Source organism: Terrapene carolina, unplaced genomic scaffold, assembly GCF_002925995.2.
Source record: "Terrapene carolina triunguis isolate 2854851 unplaced genomic scaffold, T_m_triunguis-2.0 Scaffold633, whole genome shotgun sequence".
NCBI lineage: Eukaryota > Metazoa > Chordata > Testudines > Emydidae > Terrapene > Terrapene triunguis.
Window position 1 is genome coordinate 980,191 of NW_020664984.1, and position 14,569 is coordinate 994,759.

At 54.2% G+C, this 14,569-nt stretch overlaps 1 protein-coding gene across 1 annotated transcript in view; it reads right to left on the bottom strand.

Moving 5' to 3' along the window:
* Positions 1 to 3,380: 3,380 nt before the first annotated feature.
* Positions 3,381 to 14,569, bottom strand: part of SMYD5 (SMYD family member 5) — a 24,837-nt gene continuing 13,648 nt past the window's right edge. Inside the window, exons 2-10 of the mRNA XM_026659549.2 lie at positions 13,752 to 13,821; positions 10,883 to 10,987; positions 10,200 to 10,262; positions 8,417 to 8,487; positions 7,744 to 7,850; positions 6,856 to 6,912; positions 5,801 to 5,895; positions 4,770 to 4,840; positions 3,381 to 4,222 (exon numbers count right to left, since the gene is read on the bottom strand). Coding sequence (XP_026515334.2) covers positions 4,078 to 4,222; positions 4,770 to 4,840; positions 5,801 to 5,895; positions 6,856 to 6,912; positions 7,744 to 7,850; positions 8,417 to 8,487; positions 10,200 to 10,262; positions 10,883 to 10,987; positions 13,752 to 13,821 — 784 coding nt within the window. The 3' untranslated portion in view covers positions 3,381 to 4,077. The remainder of the gene's footprint in view (positions 4,223 to 4,769; positions 4,841 to 5,800; positions 5,896 to 6,855; positions 6,913 to 7,743; positions 7,851 to 8,416; positions 8,488 to 10,199; positions 10,263 to 10,882; positions 10,988 to 13,751; positions 13,822 to 14,569) is intronic.

A 14,569-nucleotide genomic window follows, 5' to 3' on the forward strand; every position in this document is an offset into this window, starting at 1 on the left:
CTCCGGATCTAAGTTTTGCAAGTGGACCCAACCAAACCACAGGATTGGCATTCAGGCTGTTTGGGAATCCGGAGCCAAAGTTTGTAGCACACCCCCCTCTCTGCTTGTTTGTGAATATACAGATCAAATGGCTTTGCCTCTCTCCTGAAACAAGATTGCCTCTCGCCCCTGTTCCAAAACCAAGGTTGGGCAGTTGGTTACAAGCACAACAGTAAGAGGAGCCAGGCCTGCTTCCCAGCTCTCTCAGAACTGTTTGAGCATTGGCCTGCTAAACCCAGGGTTGTGAGTTCAATCCTTGAGGGGGGCCATTTAGGGAACTGGGGTAAAAATCTGTCTGGGGATTGGTCCTGCTTTGAGCAGGGGGTTGGACTAGGTGACCTCCTGAGGTCCCTTCCAACCCTGATATTCTATGAACTGAAAAGCGTTAACTTACAGTCTTAGGAGGGAAGCTACCGTTGGAGGGAGATGGATGTTGGCAACTTTAAAACTCAAGGTTGGCCAACCAAATATCCAAGGCAGGCTTAGCAGCGGGGCTCTGGTTCTTCAGGACACTGGCCTGTAAACTAGCGCCCAGTGTTTTAGGCTCTCTATTCAGGCAGGGTGTGTACAGTTAAAAGAGGAGGGATTATTTAGAGCTGAAGCAATGCACAGGAAACCCACATGCAAGGGAATGGTGCTAGGGCATGAGAACCAAGAAGTGAAACTGACCAATATAGTTTCACCGCTCAAGCTGGCCTGCAAAAAGGAAGCAGCGTAAATGGAGAAAAGGCTTTGGTGGTTGTTTTTAAATCTCCCTTTTTAGTTTTTTTTTTTTTTAAATAAACACCTCATTAGTCACAGATAGGGCTTTTCTGCAAATCATTTTCATCTTGATACTGTTGTCACTTAAATTCACATCTAGCCCGATCACTTTGTTTAGCGGTTCTTTGCTCAACCACAATTCCTTGCTCTCAAATGTAACATTTTGCTTGTACGGGTGGGATCTTGTTCGAGATCCTTGCACCATTTGGGTTTTTGGAAGACTGCTTTGCTCAAGCAACGTTCTGGAGCCATTGTAGGCCACGGTTTAACAGTCCGTCTACTCCATACCAGCCTACTCCCTTAATTCACTGCAATTCGATCACTGCAGGCATTAGCACCATGTCAAATAAACCTATTGCTGTATTGTTTCAAGCAAGACCAAAAATCAAAGCACAACTGCTTGTGCAGTGTGGGCTTAAGGGCTGATCTCAGCGACACTGGTGTGAACTTGGAGTAACTCGGAGGAAGTCAGTGAAGCTATTCCAGATTTACACCAGTGTAGGATTTGGTCTGTGATCTGTAGGCACCAAGTTTCTAGGTCAGTCTCCCAGCTCCAGGCACACACAATATAAAAGCTCTCCAAATGTGCTGTCACGAGGCTAAGATATGTTCAACAGTCATATTTCAAAGCTAACGACCCTGTTAAATTCCCAGTGAAACTCGGAACGGGAAGACTCCCCGCTTATGTCAAGTGGGCCCTAAGACGGTCGACACAGTCAGGTTTAAGAAGCGTGGTGCTCCACTGTTTTCCAGTCACAGAGCCCAGGCTCCCCCGCTCCACAAGAAGTCCTAAAGAAAGTGCGAAAAATCAGTCTTCATAGAGGGACATAGCAGCACCCAGGGCTAGGCAACATACCAGAGCCTCACAGCTCACGCCTCATCAGCAACGCAGAAGACTGCATCTCTCTTACTCTTTAATGGGTGGGGTGGACTGAAGAGACAACCACTCCCAGCATGCCATGCTGCATCTTGATCAGAACGGCTAAGGCCCACCAGCTGCAGGAGGACTGGGGGAGGCGGTGGAAGAAATGAGGCCAGGAATTGGATCCCACTTCTGGAAAGGGGAAAGACTCTGGCTTGGCACTGAGTTTGTCCCAACCCTCTCACTGATGGGGGAGTGGGGTGGGAGATCAGGATGTGGGGTGCCCCCTCTCCTGGCCCCATTACTGGAGTGAGGAGATAAGAGTGGGGTGGGGAACGTGGCTCTAAAGAGCAGGTGAACACAGCTGGTGGGTGACCTTCCTCCCACTCCAGCCTCACTGCTCATGGGGAGAAGATCAGATGTGGAGGGCGAGCGTCCTCTCAGTTTGGTCCCCAGGCAGCCCAGAGTCGGCGCCGTACCCTGCAGGCCCCAAGCAATTATATCGAGCTCGAAGCCACTCCTTCATCCAGCCACCAGGACAGAGCGGAAAGGCAAACCACAATGTCACTGACCTTGGAGATGGCTGCCGGGGGGAGGACAATGCCGCCTGCCTCCTAGAAGGCTGAGATTTTTCCAAGTGGCTCAGTCTCTATTGCAGGGCAGGTCCTGCCCTCGCGGGGGAACGGACTCCCTCATCGACTGGCATGTGCCCATCTCCGACTATGGTACTAGGCAGCCTGAACTCTCGTCTGGATCCTTCACCATCCCCCCTGAGAGCGCCACGCTGCTCTGATAGGGTTTGATCTGAGAGGTGCTGAGCACCCGCAACGCCCACTGACTCCGAGAGGCGCTGGGCACCGCTCCGACCCAGGCAGACAGGCCCTTGGGAAGCTTACGCTAGTGGGTCTAGAAGGAGCTGCCAGCTCCACGCAGACTCAGCCTCCAGAGCCTGGCTGATGGTCACGTGATACCCCAGGGCCCAGCCCTGCAGCCTTTGCACCCCTGGGAGGTCAGTGGGCTAATACACACAAGGGAAGGCTGAGGATGGATCCCTCCGACCACCCCCCTGCAGACTGTTTCTCCCTTCGCGCTCCAGGGCTGGGCTTGGCAATGGGGCCGGACCCCGCTTCCTGGTCCCTTGGAGGAGAACCGGGGCCCAGGTTTTTAGAGGTATTTAGCCGTTGCTGCGCTCAGCATTCCAATGCCTAGCTGATTCAGGAGCCTACATCTCCTTTTTAAAGGTGATTTAGGCACTTAAGAGCCAAAAATCGCACTGACAGTCAATAGGAGTCTGGCTACGAAGCGCCTAACTCCCTTCTGACAACAAGCTTCAGCGCTGAGCAGAGCAATGCCTACAGGCTGGTATAACTCTGAGCCCAGGGGTCTAGCCCCCTGCGGCAGGCTGGGTAAGGATTTCCCTTGGTGCCCGTGCAGGAGCCCATCACAGGCCAGTACCACTGAGCCCGATGCCCCAGGAGGGCAGACAGACCTCCCCGTGGTCAAACCACCACAACAAAATTACTATGCCAACCCGTGAGGGCAGCAGGGGTAAGGAGTGTGAGGCTCCATCAGCTGACCGTATCACCCCCAGAGCTACTTAACCCTTCACCCTCTGGCACTAAGATTTGTGTGTAGATGACTCAAAATACTCAGCCCTGTACAGACATTGAGCAGCTAATCCTCCCCCGCAAGCTAGGAAAGTCTGATCATCCCCCCCCCCCCCCCACAATTTTAAACCTGAGAGACAGCAAGAGTAAGTGACTTGCTCACACCACAAGTCAGCAATAGAGCAGGGACTAGAACCCAGGAGTCCTGGCTCTCAGTCTCGTGCCGAGTCCATGAGACCACAACCTCTTTGCACAGCCACTGTCTCCACCAGGTTAAACCTCTGTTCTCCCCCCTCCACAGCCCCGAGGAAATCACATGCCCAAATCCCCCCGGACTCCGCTCTCCAAGTTCTCAGATCACTTAGATATTGACACCGGAGGAAGCCCCAACGTAGCTGGTTGTTTGCCCAGCGTCAGGAACAAGGGTAGCGTTAAGGTTTGTGCGCTGTGCTCAGACGAGCCGGGGACTTTCCCTGCATGCATCGTCTCCCCTCCCCCCCAGCGTATTGCTCTGTGTGCAGGATCAGATACAAACAAGACCAAGGCGATGTCTGTGTGGGCGGATATCTGAGTGGTTGGGACAAGTGGAGCCATTACCTAGAGAGAGGGGACCCCGGGACCACAGACACACTCCCCCAGAAGGATGCTGAGGAGCAGGGAAGATCCCTGCTTCCTCCACTGCCCAACCTAGCCAAACCTTAACATGCTCTCTCCCTGCCGCCGCGCCAGCCCTGGCCGACACAGGCACAGTCCCTCCCCGCGGTCCCGTCTCCGGTACAAAGCCGAACCCCATCCCCAGGCCCAGGATCAAACGTCCGTCATCTCATCCTCTAGCTCCGCGTCGTCCGTCTCTCCTTCGCCCTCCAGCTCCTCCTCCTCCTCCGAAGTCAGGTTGGCGTCGTCGGCTTGAGCCAGGCACTTGGGGCAGGAGCAGGTGAACAGGTAGTGTTCCCTGAGGGGAGCAGGGGAGAGAGAGAACCACGTCAAGGGAGTTTGCAGAACTACGGTGCCAGGCTGGAGAGCCAGCCATTCGGGGGTTAACTCCTCATTCATCCCTCCCTCTGAGCAGGGAGAGCTCCCCATGCAGCTGCTGGAGGGCAGAGGTGTAGCCTGAGCCGTGAGTTATGCTGGACTAGAAGCCACTGGTCTCTATCGTTCTACCCTGAACACACACGATAGCTACATAAGAACGGCCAGACTGGGTCAGACCAAAGATCCATCTAGCCCAGTCTCCTGTCTTCCGACAGTGGCCAATGCCACTGAGTGCTGCAGACTGAGGCCAGACGAAGCCATTACATCCAAGAACAGAGCAAGATGTGTGTGGTGGGGGGAGGGGGGTGTGTGTCCCCTGATCCCTGAAAATAAATTGACAATATTCTGCAGAACCACCTCGCTCTGCCCACGCCTTGGCAACCCTTCCCACACCGCTGCTTCTACCCCGATCTGTCCCCGGGGCCCCCAGCCAGCAGAGTCCGAGCGGCGCGGGCGGCTAGCCCTACCTGAGTATCTTGTGGCGGCTGTGTCTGCTCCGCTCCCGCTGGCAGCAGTCTAAATAGCTAATGCAGATTTCCTGCCGAGACAAGAGAAACAGGCCCGGCTGAGAGTCAGTTCCACCGCCGGGCTCTCCTGCCCCTGGAGGGGATGCTTTCCAGGAACAGAGGGGAAAGTGCAGCAAATCACTGCCGGAGAGCAGAGGGAACTGGCGGGGCTAAAGCAGAACACAGCATTCAGCAGGGCTAACTTCCAGGGCAGGTAGAAATCAGAATCCAGCCCTATGGAGAGGCTGACCCAGCAGAGCGGTCGGCCGACCTTTCCACAGCTGGGAGGCCCGGCCAGCGCTCAAGGGGCTGCCGTGCGGTGACACCAGGCAGCACAGGGGACGTGGAGAGCCAGAGAGAAATACAGGGTCCATGTGTGTCCTGCAGCCTCAGTGAGCGATTGTCTCCTTTATTGTCCTCACAGCCCAGTCCCACGCCTTCCTCCAGCTGAGCGACGCTGCAGGCCGGGGCTGCGAAGGCCAGATTCGAACTGCCCCGACGTTCGGGGGCTCAACGTTCAGGCCCGTCCCTAGTGCGGACAGCAGAGATCGCCTGGGACTCCCTGATCGCTCACAAAATCATCAGGGTCCACAGCGGCTCGAAAACCTAGCTGGGCTGAACCGCAGCTCATGACCCTTGTCCTTGCCTCAGCGAAGGGCCACAGGGGGTTAATGGTCTTTTAGCGAAGACCCTGGACTGGGACTTCAATCCATGGCTCTGCCACAGACTTCCTGTCTGACCCTGGGCCAGTCACTTCATCGCTCAGTGCCTCAGTTTCCCCATCCATACAATAGGGATGTTACCTGCCACGGGGGTTGGGAGGTGCTTGGATACTATAGTAATGGGGGGGCCATGTAAGCACATAGACAGAACCCTACTGGTCTTACTCAGGCTGGACAGCCACTGCCTTCAGGAGGAGTTTGGCCTGAGGGAGGGCTACAGGCTTCGGCCCTCCCCAAAGAAACCAACCATTCTCTTCCCTGCAGGCTCACCTCGCCCGGCTTGATCTCCTCCAGGGCGATGAGGTGCAGGAGGAAGTTGTTATCCGGGAAGGACGTCTCAGCGTTGGGGATGCAGCTGTGGTTACCTGCAGCAGGGAAGAGATGGGCACCAAAGCCAGTGAGTGACACACAGCAGGTGTCGCCAGAGGCAGCAGTGCCAGTTCCCCAGGCAGACCCCCAGCAGGCCTCAGGCCTGGCCTGGCTGACGAACGAGAGGGTTAGTTCAAACCCCTCGGCCGCCTGCTGAGACTGCCCGTAATGGTGCCAAATCCTGGCAGCTGAGCAGGGGAGGACACTCGACGGAGACCCACCCATTCATTGCACTGCGCCGCAGAACAGCCAGCAGATGGGAAGGGCTTTAATCACTCCTGCCCCGGACTCAACGCGGTGAGCTGGAGGTGAAAGGCCTGGGATGCTGTTAGCGTTTCTCTGAACCAACTAGTCTCCCCACTGGTCATTTAATAAGGCGAGAAGAGAGGGAGGAAAATATTCCTGTTGTTGATCCTGCTCCCTTCTCCGTGTAAGCCTGCCTGTTATATAGCTTTCCCCACCACCCTGGCGGAGATACACCCTGCCGCACCCAGATGGCTGCACTCCCGTCTCGTTAATAAACCAGTCTCGGATTGCCGTTTCTTTAATCACAGGAGGCAGCTAAGACTGGAGACGGTTTCCTCACCAAGGTGTTTTTACCCACTGCATGCAAAAAATGCTCTCTGGGGCATGAGTCACATGGTATTTGTCTAGAACGTGCCTGGCGCACTTTGGGCTCTGCAGGAATAAGAATGCATTGGAGGTTACCTTGGCACTAGACTGCTGACCCTGGTTTGTTACGGGAGGGTTGCTCACGTGAGCTGAGCTGCTGGCATTTATTTGCTTGTTTGAAAAGCTCTGGCGTGTTAATTTTTGAGCGTGGATTTTGCAAACGGACGCAAGGGAACGAGAAGGCGGGCCAGGCTGTGACCCGCGTCTCTCGAAACCTTTGGACAGTTGGAACGGTTTAGCCATAGAGGGAGGGGCCGGGCAATCAGCATCGTCCTGGTACTTACAGCAGCTCTGGAGCACGTACAGGCCGGATCCCTCGCAGTTCAAGAACTCTCCAGTCTCTGAAGCAGAAAGGGACGATTACAGCCTCGGACAGCTTCCCCAGCCAAACCCTGCTCCTCAAACCAGAAGAGTCAGCGCGTGGGGAAACAGCAGGGCGGGCAAATTCGGCCAAGGCAGAGCCTTTTACCAGTTCACCTGGGCCAGTCACACCAATCCACTTCAGCCTCCCAGAGAGCTTGGGGACTGGACAGCGGGGGGGGGTTGGTATTTAAAGGGGCCAGACCCCCTATTTCACCCCCCAGATAGCTGTGGGAGGAACCGAAGGCACCAAGACATTCAATTACTGAACTGCACCCACAAATCAAGCAGACAGCTACTGGTCCACATCTGCGCCCATCACACTGCACCTGCAGCCACTGGCGGGCGCAAAACAGGGAGCTGAGTTTTAAAAACTGGCAGCCATCACCTGGGGACGCACCCATCTTCCTCCACCAGACCCAGGAGCTGCTCCCTGCGGCTCGTCTCAGCCACACTTCCCAGGATCTGGGAGCCAGATCCCCTGGCTGCTGAGACTGTCGAGGGTCTGGTGAATCCAGAAAAATGGCAGCAAACCAGTCCTGGCCCTGACGTTGAGTGGGAAGGAGGGGCCTTGTCCCTGAGTGGAGTTCTCTCACAGTGCATCTACCCTGCAGCCAGGAGTGCCAGTGGCAGCTCAGGGACCCTGACCAGGGCCTTCAGACAGCACCGGTCAATGCAGCCTACAAAGTCAGCCAACTGCGATGGCCGCTGAGTCCCAGGCCCAGCCCCGCCTGGCCTGGAGAAGACAACGGCCCAGAGAACCGCGCCAACAGCCGCCCGGGAACCACGCTGACGCTTTCTGTCATTGTTACCTTTCTCGATATCCTTATAGAGTTGGTCTATGAAGGCATCTAGCTGCTCTCGTTCGTGCGGGGGAAGCTCTAACGCATCGCAGGCATGGACCCACTGGCTCAGGGAACTAGCGGAAACCAGACAGAACACGGTTATGTTTCCAACTGTCTCTGGATCTGGCCGGGCAGGCAAGAGAGCCACCTGTACCCCAGTGCTAGGGAGAGCTGTGATCACACCCCGCGAGCCGGCGCGGGTGCTCATAGCACCAGCTCTCGTTCTTCAGCGCAGAACGCTCAGGAGGGAGGAGGGACTCTCTGCGGCTCCCAGGGTTGAAGTGTCCAATGGCCCCAAGAGGCAAAGTTCTGATGCAGGACCAGACCTGAATTTTGGGAGGCTTTGGACTGGGGAAGTCCTGTCATAGTTTACAGAAAAGCAGTAAAACACCGCTTTTACAGAACCTCAGCAACACGTACAAGGTTTTTTCTCTGCTCTCGCTCTAGGTACTTAAGTGGCTCCCATCAGCTGGGCTGAGGGATGTGCATGGATGACTCCTTCAGACAGCACGGGGAATCCATGCAAGCGCTGAGGGGAGCCCAGAGACCCAGAGAGCTTTGGGACTCTCATGACTTCCATGCCGATTTCTCAACAGTTCCCCACACACAGCCACAGCGCAATGGCGAATCCACTGGTTACCTTGTTCCTATGCCTTGGCCATTGGTCCCAACCAGGGCAAACAGCGATCGGAACCCTTCTGGAGTAAACCACTGCAGAAAGACCAAGAAGCGAGAGGATCAGTTTACCTGTCAGGACTGTACCATCTCAGCAGCTCCCATTTGCTCTAGCTCAGTTTTTCTCAACCTGTTTGATACCAGGGACCAGCCTGCTGCCTTCCTAAACAGCGTCAGGGAGATCTCAGGGATTGGCACCGGCCCACGGACCAGTCGTTGAGAAACACTGCTCTAGCTCGCAGCCTTACTTGTCGGACCCACTGCAGAATCCCGTGATGGGCCGTGGGGCTGGAGCTGCCATAGAACGGGCACTAATGCTATTACAACCAGCAGTGAACCGACCCTCAACTCTGCCCTGACAGTTTTAGCATCCTGTAATAACAAATCCTGGACCCAATGTCTCGTTAGAGAGAACTGGATGGAGGACGTGAGGCACAGAGCTTAATGGCCTGATTTTCATCAGCGCTTAGCATCCACTGTCTTCAGTGGGAGATCAGCACCTTTGACAATCTGACCCGTCAAGTAAGAGGGCTCCATCCTCTAGGAGAATCCAGGGTCATCAGGGCTTCCCTCAGACTCAGCCTAGGTTCTCCCTCCCTCGGCTTCACCCCATTACTCCTCGTGGTGCCGCTGTCCTGTCCCAAACAATTCCTCCCCCTAGTTGGCATTTACAATCTTCTGAGATGGTTCTGGCCCCACCCAGTTCTTAGGGACTCCTCCCAGCTCCCCGTCAGCCTCGTCTCTCCTTTCTGCTGCTCAACGGTGGATTCCAGGTACAGTCACTCCAGAGCCATAGAGCGCAGGAGAGGGCACAAGCCTGTTCCATTGTATTTCTTTCCCCCGGGCACGACCCCTGTAAGGCAGCAGCAAGGGGAAATGCTGAACAGCTGTATGAATTCGAGTGTCGTATGTAAGACACGGGAGGTAATATCCCACTCTACTGGGCACCGGTGAGACCTCAGCGGGAGTGCTGGGTCCCATCCAGGGCGCCACACTTGGGAAAGATGTGGACAAATTGGAGGGAGTCCAGAGGAAAGCAACAAAAATGAGAAAAGGTTTAGAAAACCTGACCCACGGGGAAGGTTAAAAACCCTGGACATGGTTAGTCTTGAGAAAAGAATTCTGAGGGGGGAACCGATAACAGGCTGTTACAAAGAGGACGGGGATCAATTACTTTCTGAGTCCACTGAAGGGAGGACAAGACGTATTGGGCTTAATCTGCAGCAAGGGAGATTGAGGTTGGTGATGAGGAAAAACTTTCTAACTCTCAGGGGAGTTGAGCACTTGGAACAGGCGTCCAAGGGAGGCTGTGGAATCCCTGTCACTGGAGGTTCTGAAGAACAAGTTGGACAAACACCCGTCAGGGATGGTCTAGAGAGGATCACGTGGTCCTGCCTCAGCGAGGGGGCTGGACTAGGTGACCTCTCAAGGTCCCTTCCAGCCCCACCTTTCTGTGATTCTTGTTATCCCCTCAGCCCGTCTGAGCTCAGAGCACTGAGGGGGTTAAATGATCAGGTGAAGGAGAAAGAGGTTGTCCCTCATATCCCACCTCAGCCCCGCTAGGGTGAGGGTGAGGCACCAATAGGCTCCAGGGCAAATCTTAGCCCCTCGGTGCTGTCGGGAGGAACGGCAACCAGGACACCCTATGGAGAAACGGAGTCTCCTCAGCGCTCTCTCTGGGGTGCACAGGACTCTGCCGAGGGGGGGGGGGAGGGGAGGAAAGGGGGTGACAAGGACTCACCACTCACCCTGCTGAGATGTTCTTCGTAAAGGGCTTCCGTGAAGAGCCGCCGGAGGAGCTCTAGCTGGCCCTGGAGAAACAAGGCCACAACGTCAGCGAGGAGAGGAGCCTCAAGGCAGGCGGGGCAGCCTTAAATCCAGCCGACAAGCAGAGACTGGAGCAGGCCTGAAGGTTCTTTGTGCCACCACCGCTCGTCAGAAAGCTGCTGTTCTGAATTGCCCCCAACCTGGCAGCCATCAAAAACCACCGCCACCCATGGCTGCGCACCCACAACCAAAGCATTGGTGTCTGGCCACTCCCTATTGGGGAAGCAACCTCAGCATGGAAACCACTGGCATTAACTACTCCTTTCTCAGCGGATAGGCCACAGCTTGGTCTGTCTACCACGGAACCAGGGCAATACACTGGCTTAATGGCCATGGCTCCCTCTAGTGGCTGGTCCAACAGCCTGCCGTTTACTGAGCATGAGAGGAGACCTCCTTTAGCTCAAGTGGAGGAGGCCCGTGCTTTGGACGCTGACAGTTCTGGTTCTGGTCACTGCTGGGGACCGTGGTGTCTCTCTCTCTCTGTGACCAAGGGTTTGTACACAAGTGAGGCCTTCAGAGGGAAAGGAGAGGAACTCAGGGATCGCCGCAAACGACCCTGCCTCCCCGCAAAGACCCAAGCACTCCAGTGGCGTGACACACTGACCTTAAATTTGTCCCCCAGCAGCTTGTGGACGATCTCCTCTTCTTCGTTGGCCGTTTTGCTGCAGAACTGAGAGAAAAGCTTTATCCACCAGTCCTTGTCCTTCGCCTGAAACGTATCAAACAGCCGCTCAAACTGGCACTCCAGCAGGAGGGAAGTGGGAGGGGGCTACGCGAGATGGCAGGATACCCAGATCTGGATGCTATTTAGGCCAGACATTAGCACCGCTATAGCGATGTTTAACCCTTGGAATACGAGCGAGCCAGAGAAAGAAAAGGGGAGGAAAGCTAGTTTTGTGTTTAACGCACAGGGTGGGGACTCAGGAGATCGGGGTTCAATTCCCTGTTCTGCCACAGACACCCTCTGTGACTTTGGGCAAGTCACTCAGTGCCTCAGTTTCCCAATCTGTGACATAAGGATAATACTTCTCTACTGGAGATGGGAGCTGTGAGGATATACAGGTGAGACACTCAGACACACAGCAGTGGGGCCCATGTGGGGAGCTATACAGAGAGGGCAGGAGAAGCCGAGGAGAGTACGCCATGGGGGGGGGGTGTATTAATGCGATGGGCACAGCCCAGTTCCACGGTGATAGGCAAACTCAGGTCTCCCTTTGCTAAGGTGGAGGGGAAGCCATGGATGTGTGACAACAGCTTTGACTCCCGGTAATCTGATGGGATGAGGGACGTCAAAACCCCAAACTCCACTGCAGGAAATGCACAGTTAAGGGGCTGCTTCATACACAGCCACAACCCTCTTTATAAAGAGCTGTCCCAGGCTTGTGGGAAGACCCAGGGAATAGGAGCAGATCACTCATCATGCAGATGACAGATGCCTTCTCAAGACACGCTAACCCAGATGTTAGCCCATAAAGATCACCTCCCACGGCACAGCTACACCACACGGGTGGGTGTGCATATTTATTCCGCCCTTATCACCATGGTATCCAAGGCCCTTATAGAATCTGTGCTAACAGCAGCCTCCGATTTCCCACAGCAACAGGCATCTTCACAATGAAGTGCCCAGCACAAGCCCTGAGACAGAAGGAGCTGGAGCAGTGTCATGCTGTCAGGACGGTGACGCAGAGGCCCAGGCTGTGGTGGGACGTCCTGGCTGGTGTGTCCATGTCCCACTGCCGGGTGGAATCTGACCTGCCTGACGCATCTGTGGTTGGTTCACCCTCTAGTGACCGGAGGCCTCCAAAGAGCTTAGATGCTCTAGAGCAGTGGTTCCCAAACTTTAACCACCTGTGAACCCCTTTCACTAAAATGTCAAGTTTCACGAACCCCCTCCTAAAAATGAATATTTCCAGGGATTTTCTCCTTTACCTGAGTATAAATTATAAAAGCAGAGATCTTGGAAATACACAATTTGTTTTTCTGGCATGCTTATTACACACTATTTATTATTAATTATTATTTATCATTCCCGTATTTTGATTACATTATGAAAACGGCAACACTCTTCCAAGATCTCACTTTCGTAGCTTGTATCACTTTGACTAAGCCTGTTATAAGACAAGGCTCCTATGTTTCATCAAGGAGTCTCAGATGTGAAACAGCATGAAGGTATTTAAGAAGCCAGCTCAAAGAGTTTCTCCTACACAAGCATTCAGGTCTTGAGCAGTCCACGCAAACAACACACATTACAACAAAGCTTAAACTTGTTCTTCATAATCATTTTAAAAACAAGACTAGCTGCCTATTTAATTTTAAAAACAGCAGAAAATATCCACCTCCCTTTCCATGTCTTATAAGGAGTCTTGAAGTTTAAATCTCCTCAGTGCGATAGATAAGATCTGTTTAGCTCTTGGAAGTCCAGGGGCTCTGGGTTGCTGGCCCCGTGCTGCCCGGGGCCCCTAGGGACAGCTCTGTCCACCATTAGGGAATTTTTTCCTGAGAACCCCCTGTAACATTTCACGAACCCCCAATGGTTCACAAACCCCAGTTTGGGAACCACTGCTCTAGAGCTAATGACAGTGGAAGGAGGGGCTGCTTCTGGGGCAGGTGGTCATGAGGTCCTTCTCTGCTGCGTGCTGTCTCAGCAACGCATGATCCCTAGTGCTGGTAAGTGCATGCAGTGCAGCGAGACATCCCCAGCCCCGCACGCTGATGTGCCGGGAGGTTAACTTACAGCATGTCTACGCTGCAAAGTGGAGGTGTGGTTGTAGCATACCCAGGCTAGCTTTAACCTTAGCAGTGAGGATGTAGGGAAGACATGTCAACATGGGATCCAGCAGGGGGCCCCCCCCAAATGAAATTAATAGGCAGCAGGTTTAAAACAAACAAAGGGAAGTATTTCTTCACACAAGGCACAGTCAACCTGTGGAACTCCTTGCCAGAGGATGTTGTGAAGGCCAAGACTATAACAGGGTTCAAAAAAAGAGCTAGATAAGTTCGTGGAGGATGGGTCCATCAATGGCTATTAGCCAGGATGGGCAGGGATGGTGTCCCTAGCCTCTGTTTGCCAGAAGCTGGGAATGGGCGACAGGGGCTAGATCACTTGATGATTACCTGTTCTGTTCATTCCCTCTGGGGCACCTGGCATTGGCCACTGTCAGAAGACAGGTCTAGATGAACCTTTGGTCTGACCCAGTATGGCTGTTCTTATGAGCTAACAACCAAGTAAAAGCCTGCCCAGGACCCTGGATATGTCCTCGGGTTGACAACCTGTGCCACCAGGTTGTCGCTACTGCTGTGAGCCCTGCTAGCTAGACTAAAGCGAGCATGGGCACGCCTACTGGCGCTACAATCATCCCTTCACTTTGCAACGCAGACGTACCCCTCGAGAGGGGAGGGCAGACACCAGGGAGCAACGCGAAGGAAGTGCTGAGACGTACCTAGCACCGTGAGCAGCAAACAGAGGCACGCACCTGTTTGACGGTGGCTACCATCCTCGCCAGCAGCATGATGCTGGAAGTCTCCGGTGGGTAATGGATGTTTCTGTCCAAGGGGAAGGAATAATATAGAGAGAGTGAGAAGAGCAGAGATGTCCTGGCACTGAAAGGTCCTGGCCCTGAAAGGGCCAGCAGGGTGTTTGCGCCTCGAAGGGAGACAAGGACCAGAATCCCACACACAGCCTCGTTCAGACGCAGACATCGGACTGACACAAACAGCCCAGGAGCTCCCTAGGGGAAGTGGAAATTAACTAAGTTCTAAAAGGCTCAGCAGGGGTATTTATGGAGGTCTGGTTATAGAGCTGGCCAAAGGGGCAACTTCCTGCCCTGCCTTTGGACTCTAGCAGGGGACCGTCCAGGTCTGGTCTACCGCTCATTTCTCTGCTTGTTGACAGTGAAACAGCTAAAGGCAGCAAGGCCTAGGGGTTCCAGCACTCGAGAGACTCCACTCTGTCATGTGACCTTCAGTAAGTCAGTTCCCCGCCTTCCCCTCCCACCCGTTGTCTATTCAGATTGTAAATTCTTTGGGGCAGGGACTAGAGTTACTCTGTGTATGTACAGCACCCAGCACAATGCGATTACAGCTCTGATAGGGGTCTCTGGGTGCTACTATAATACAAGTAACTGAAGAGCCAACTAAAAATGTACGTGTTAAACCTAGTGAGTTGTTGTCTAATGTTTAAGCAGAGGGCCGGAGTCAGGAGAACTGGGCTCTGTTACCACCTTGATCACGTCCCTTCTCCGTGCCTCAGTTTCCTCATCTGCAAGCGGGGATAATAATTTCTCTCTCTCAG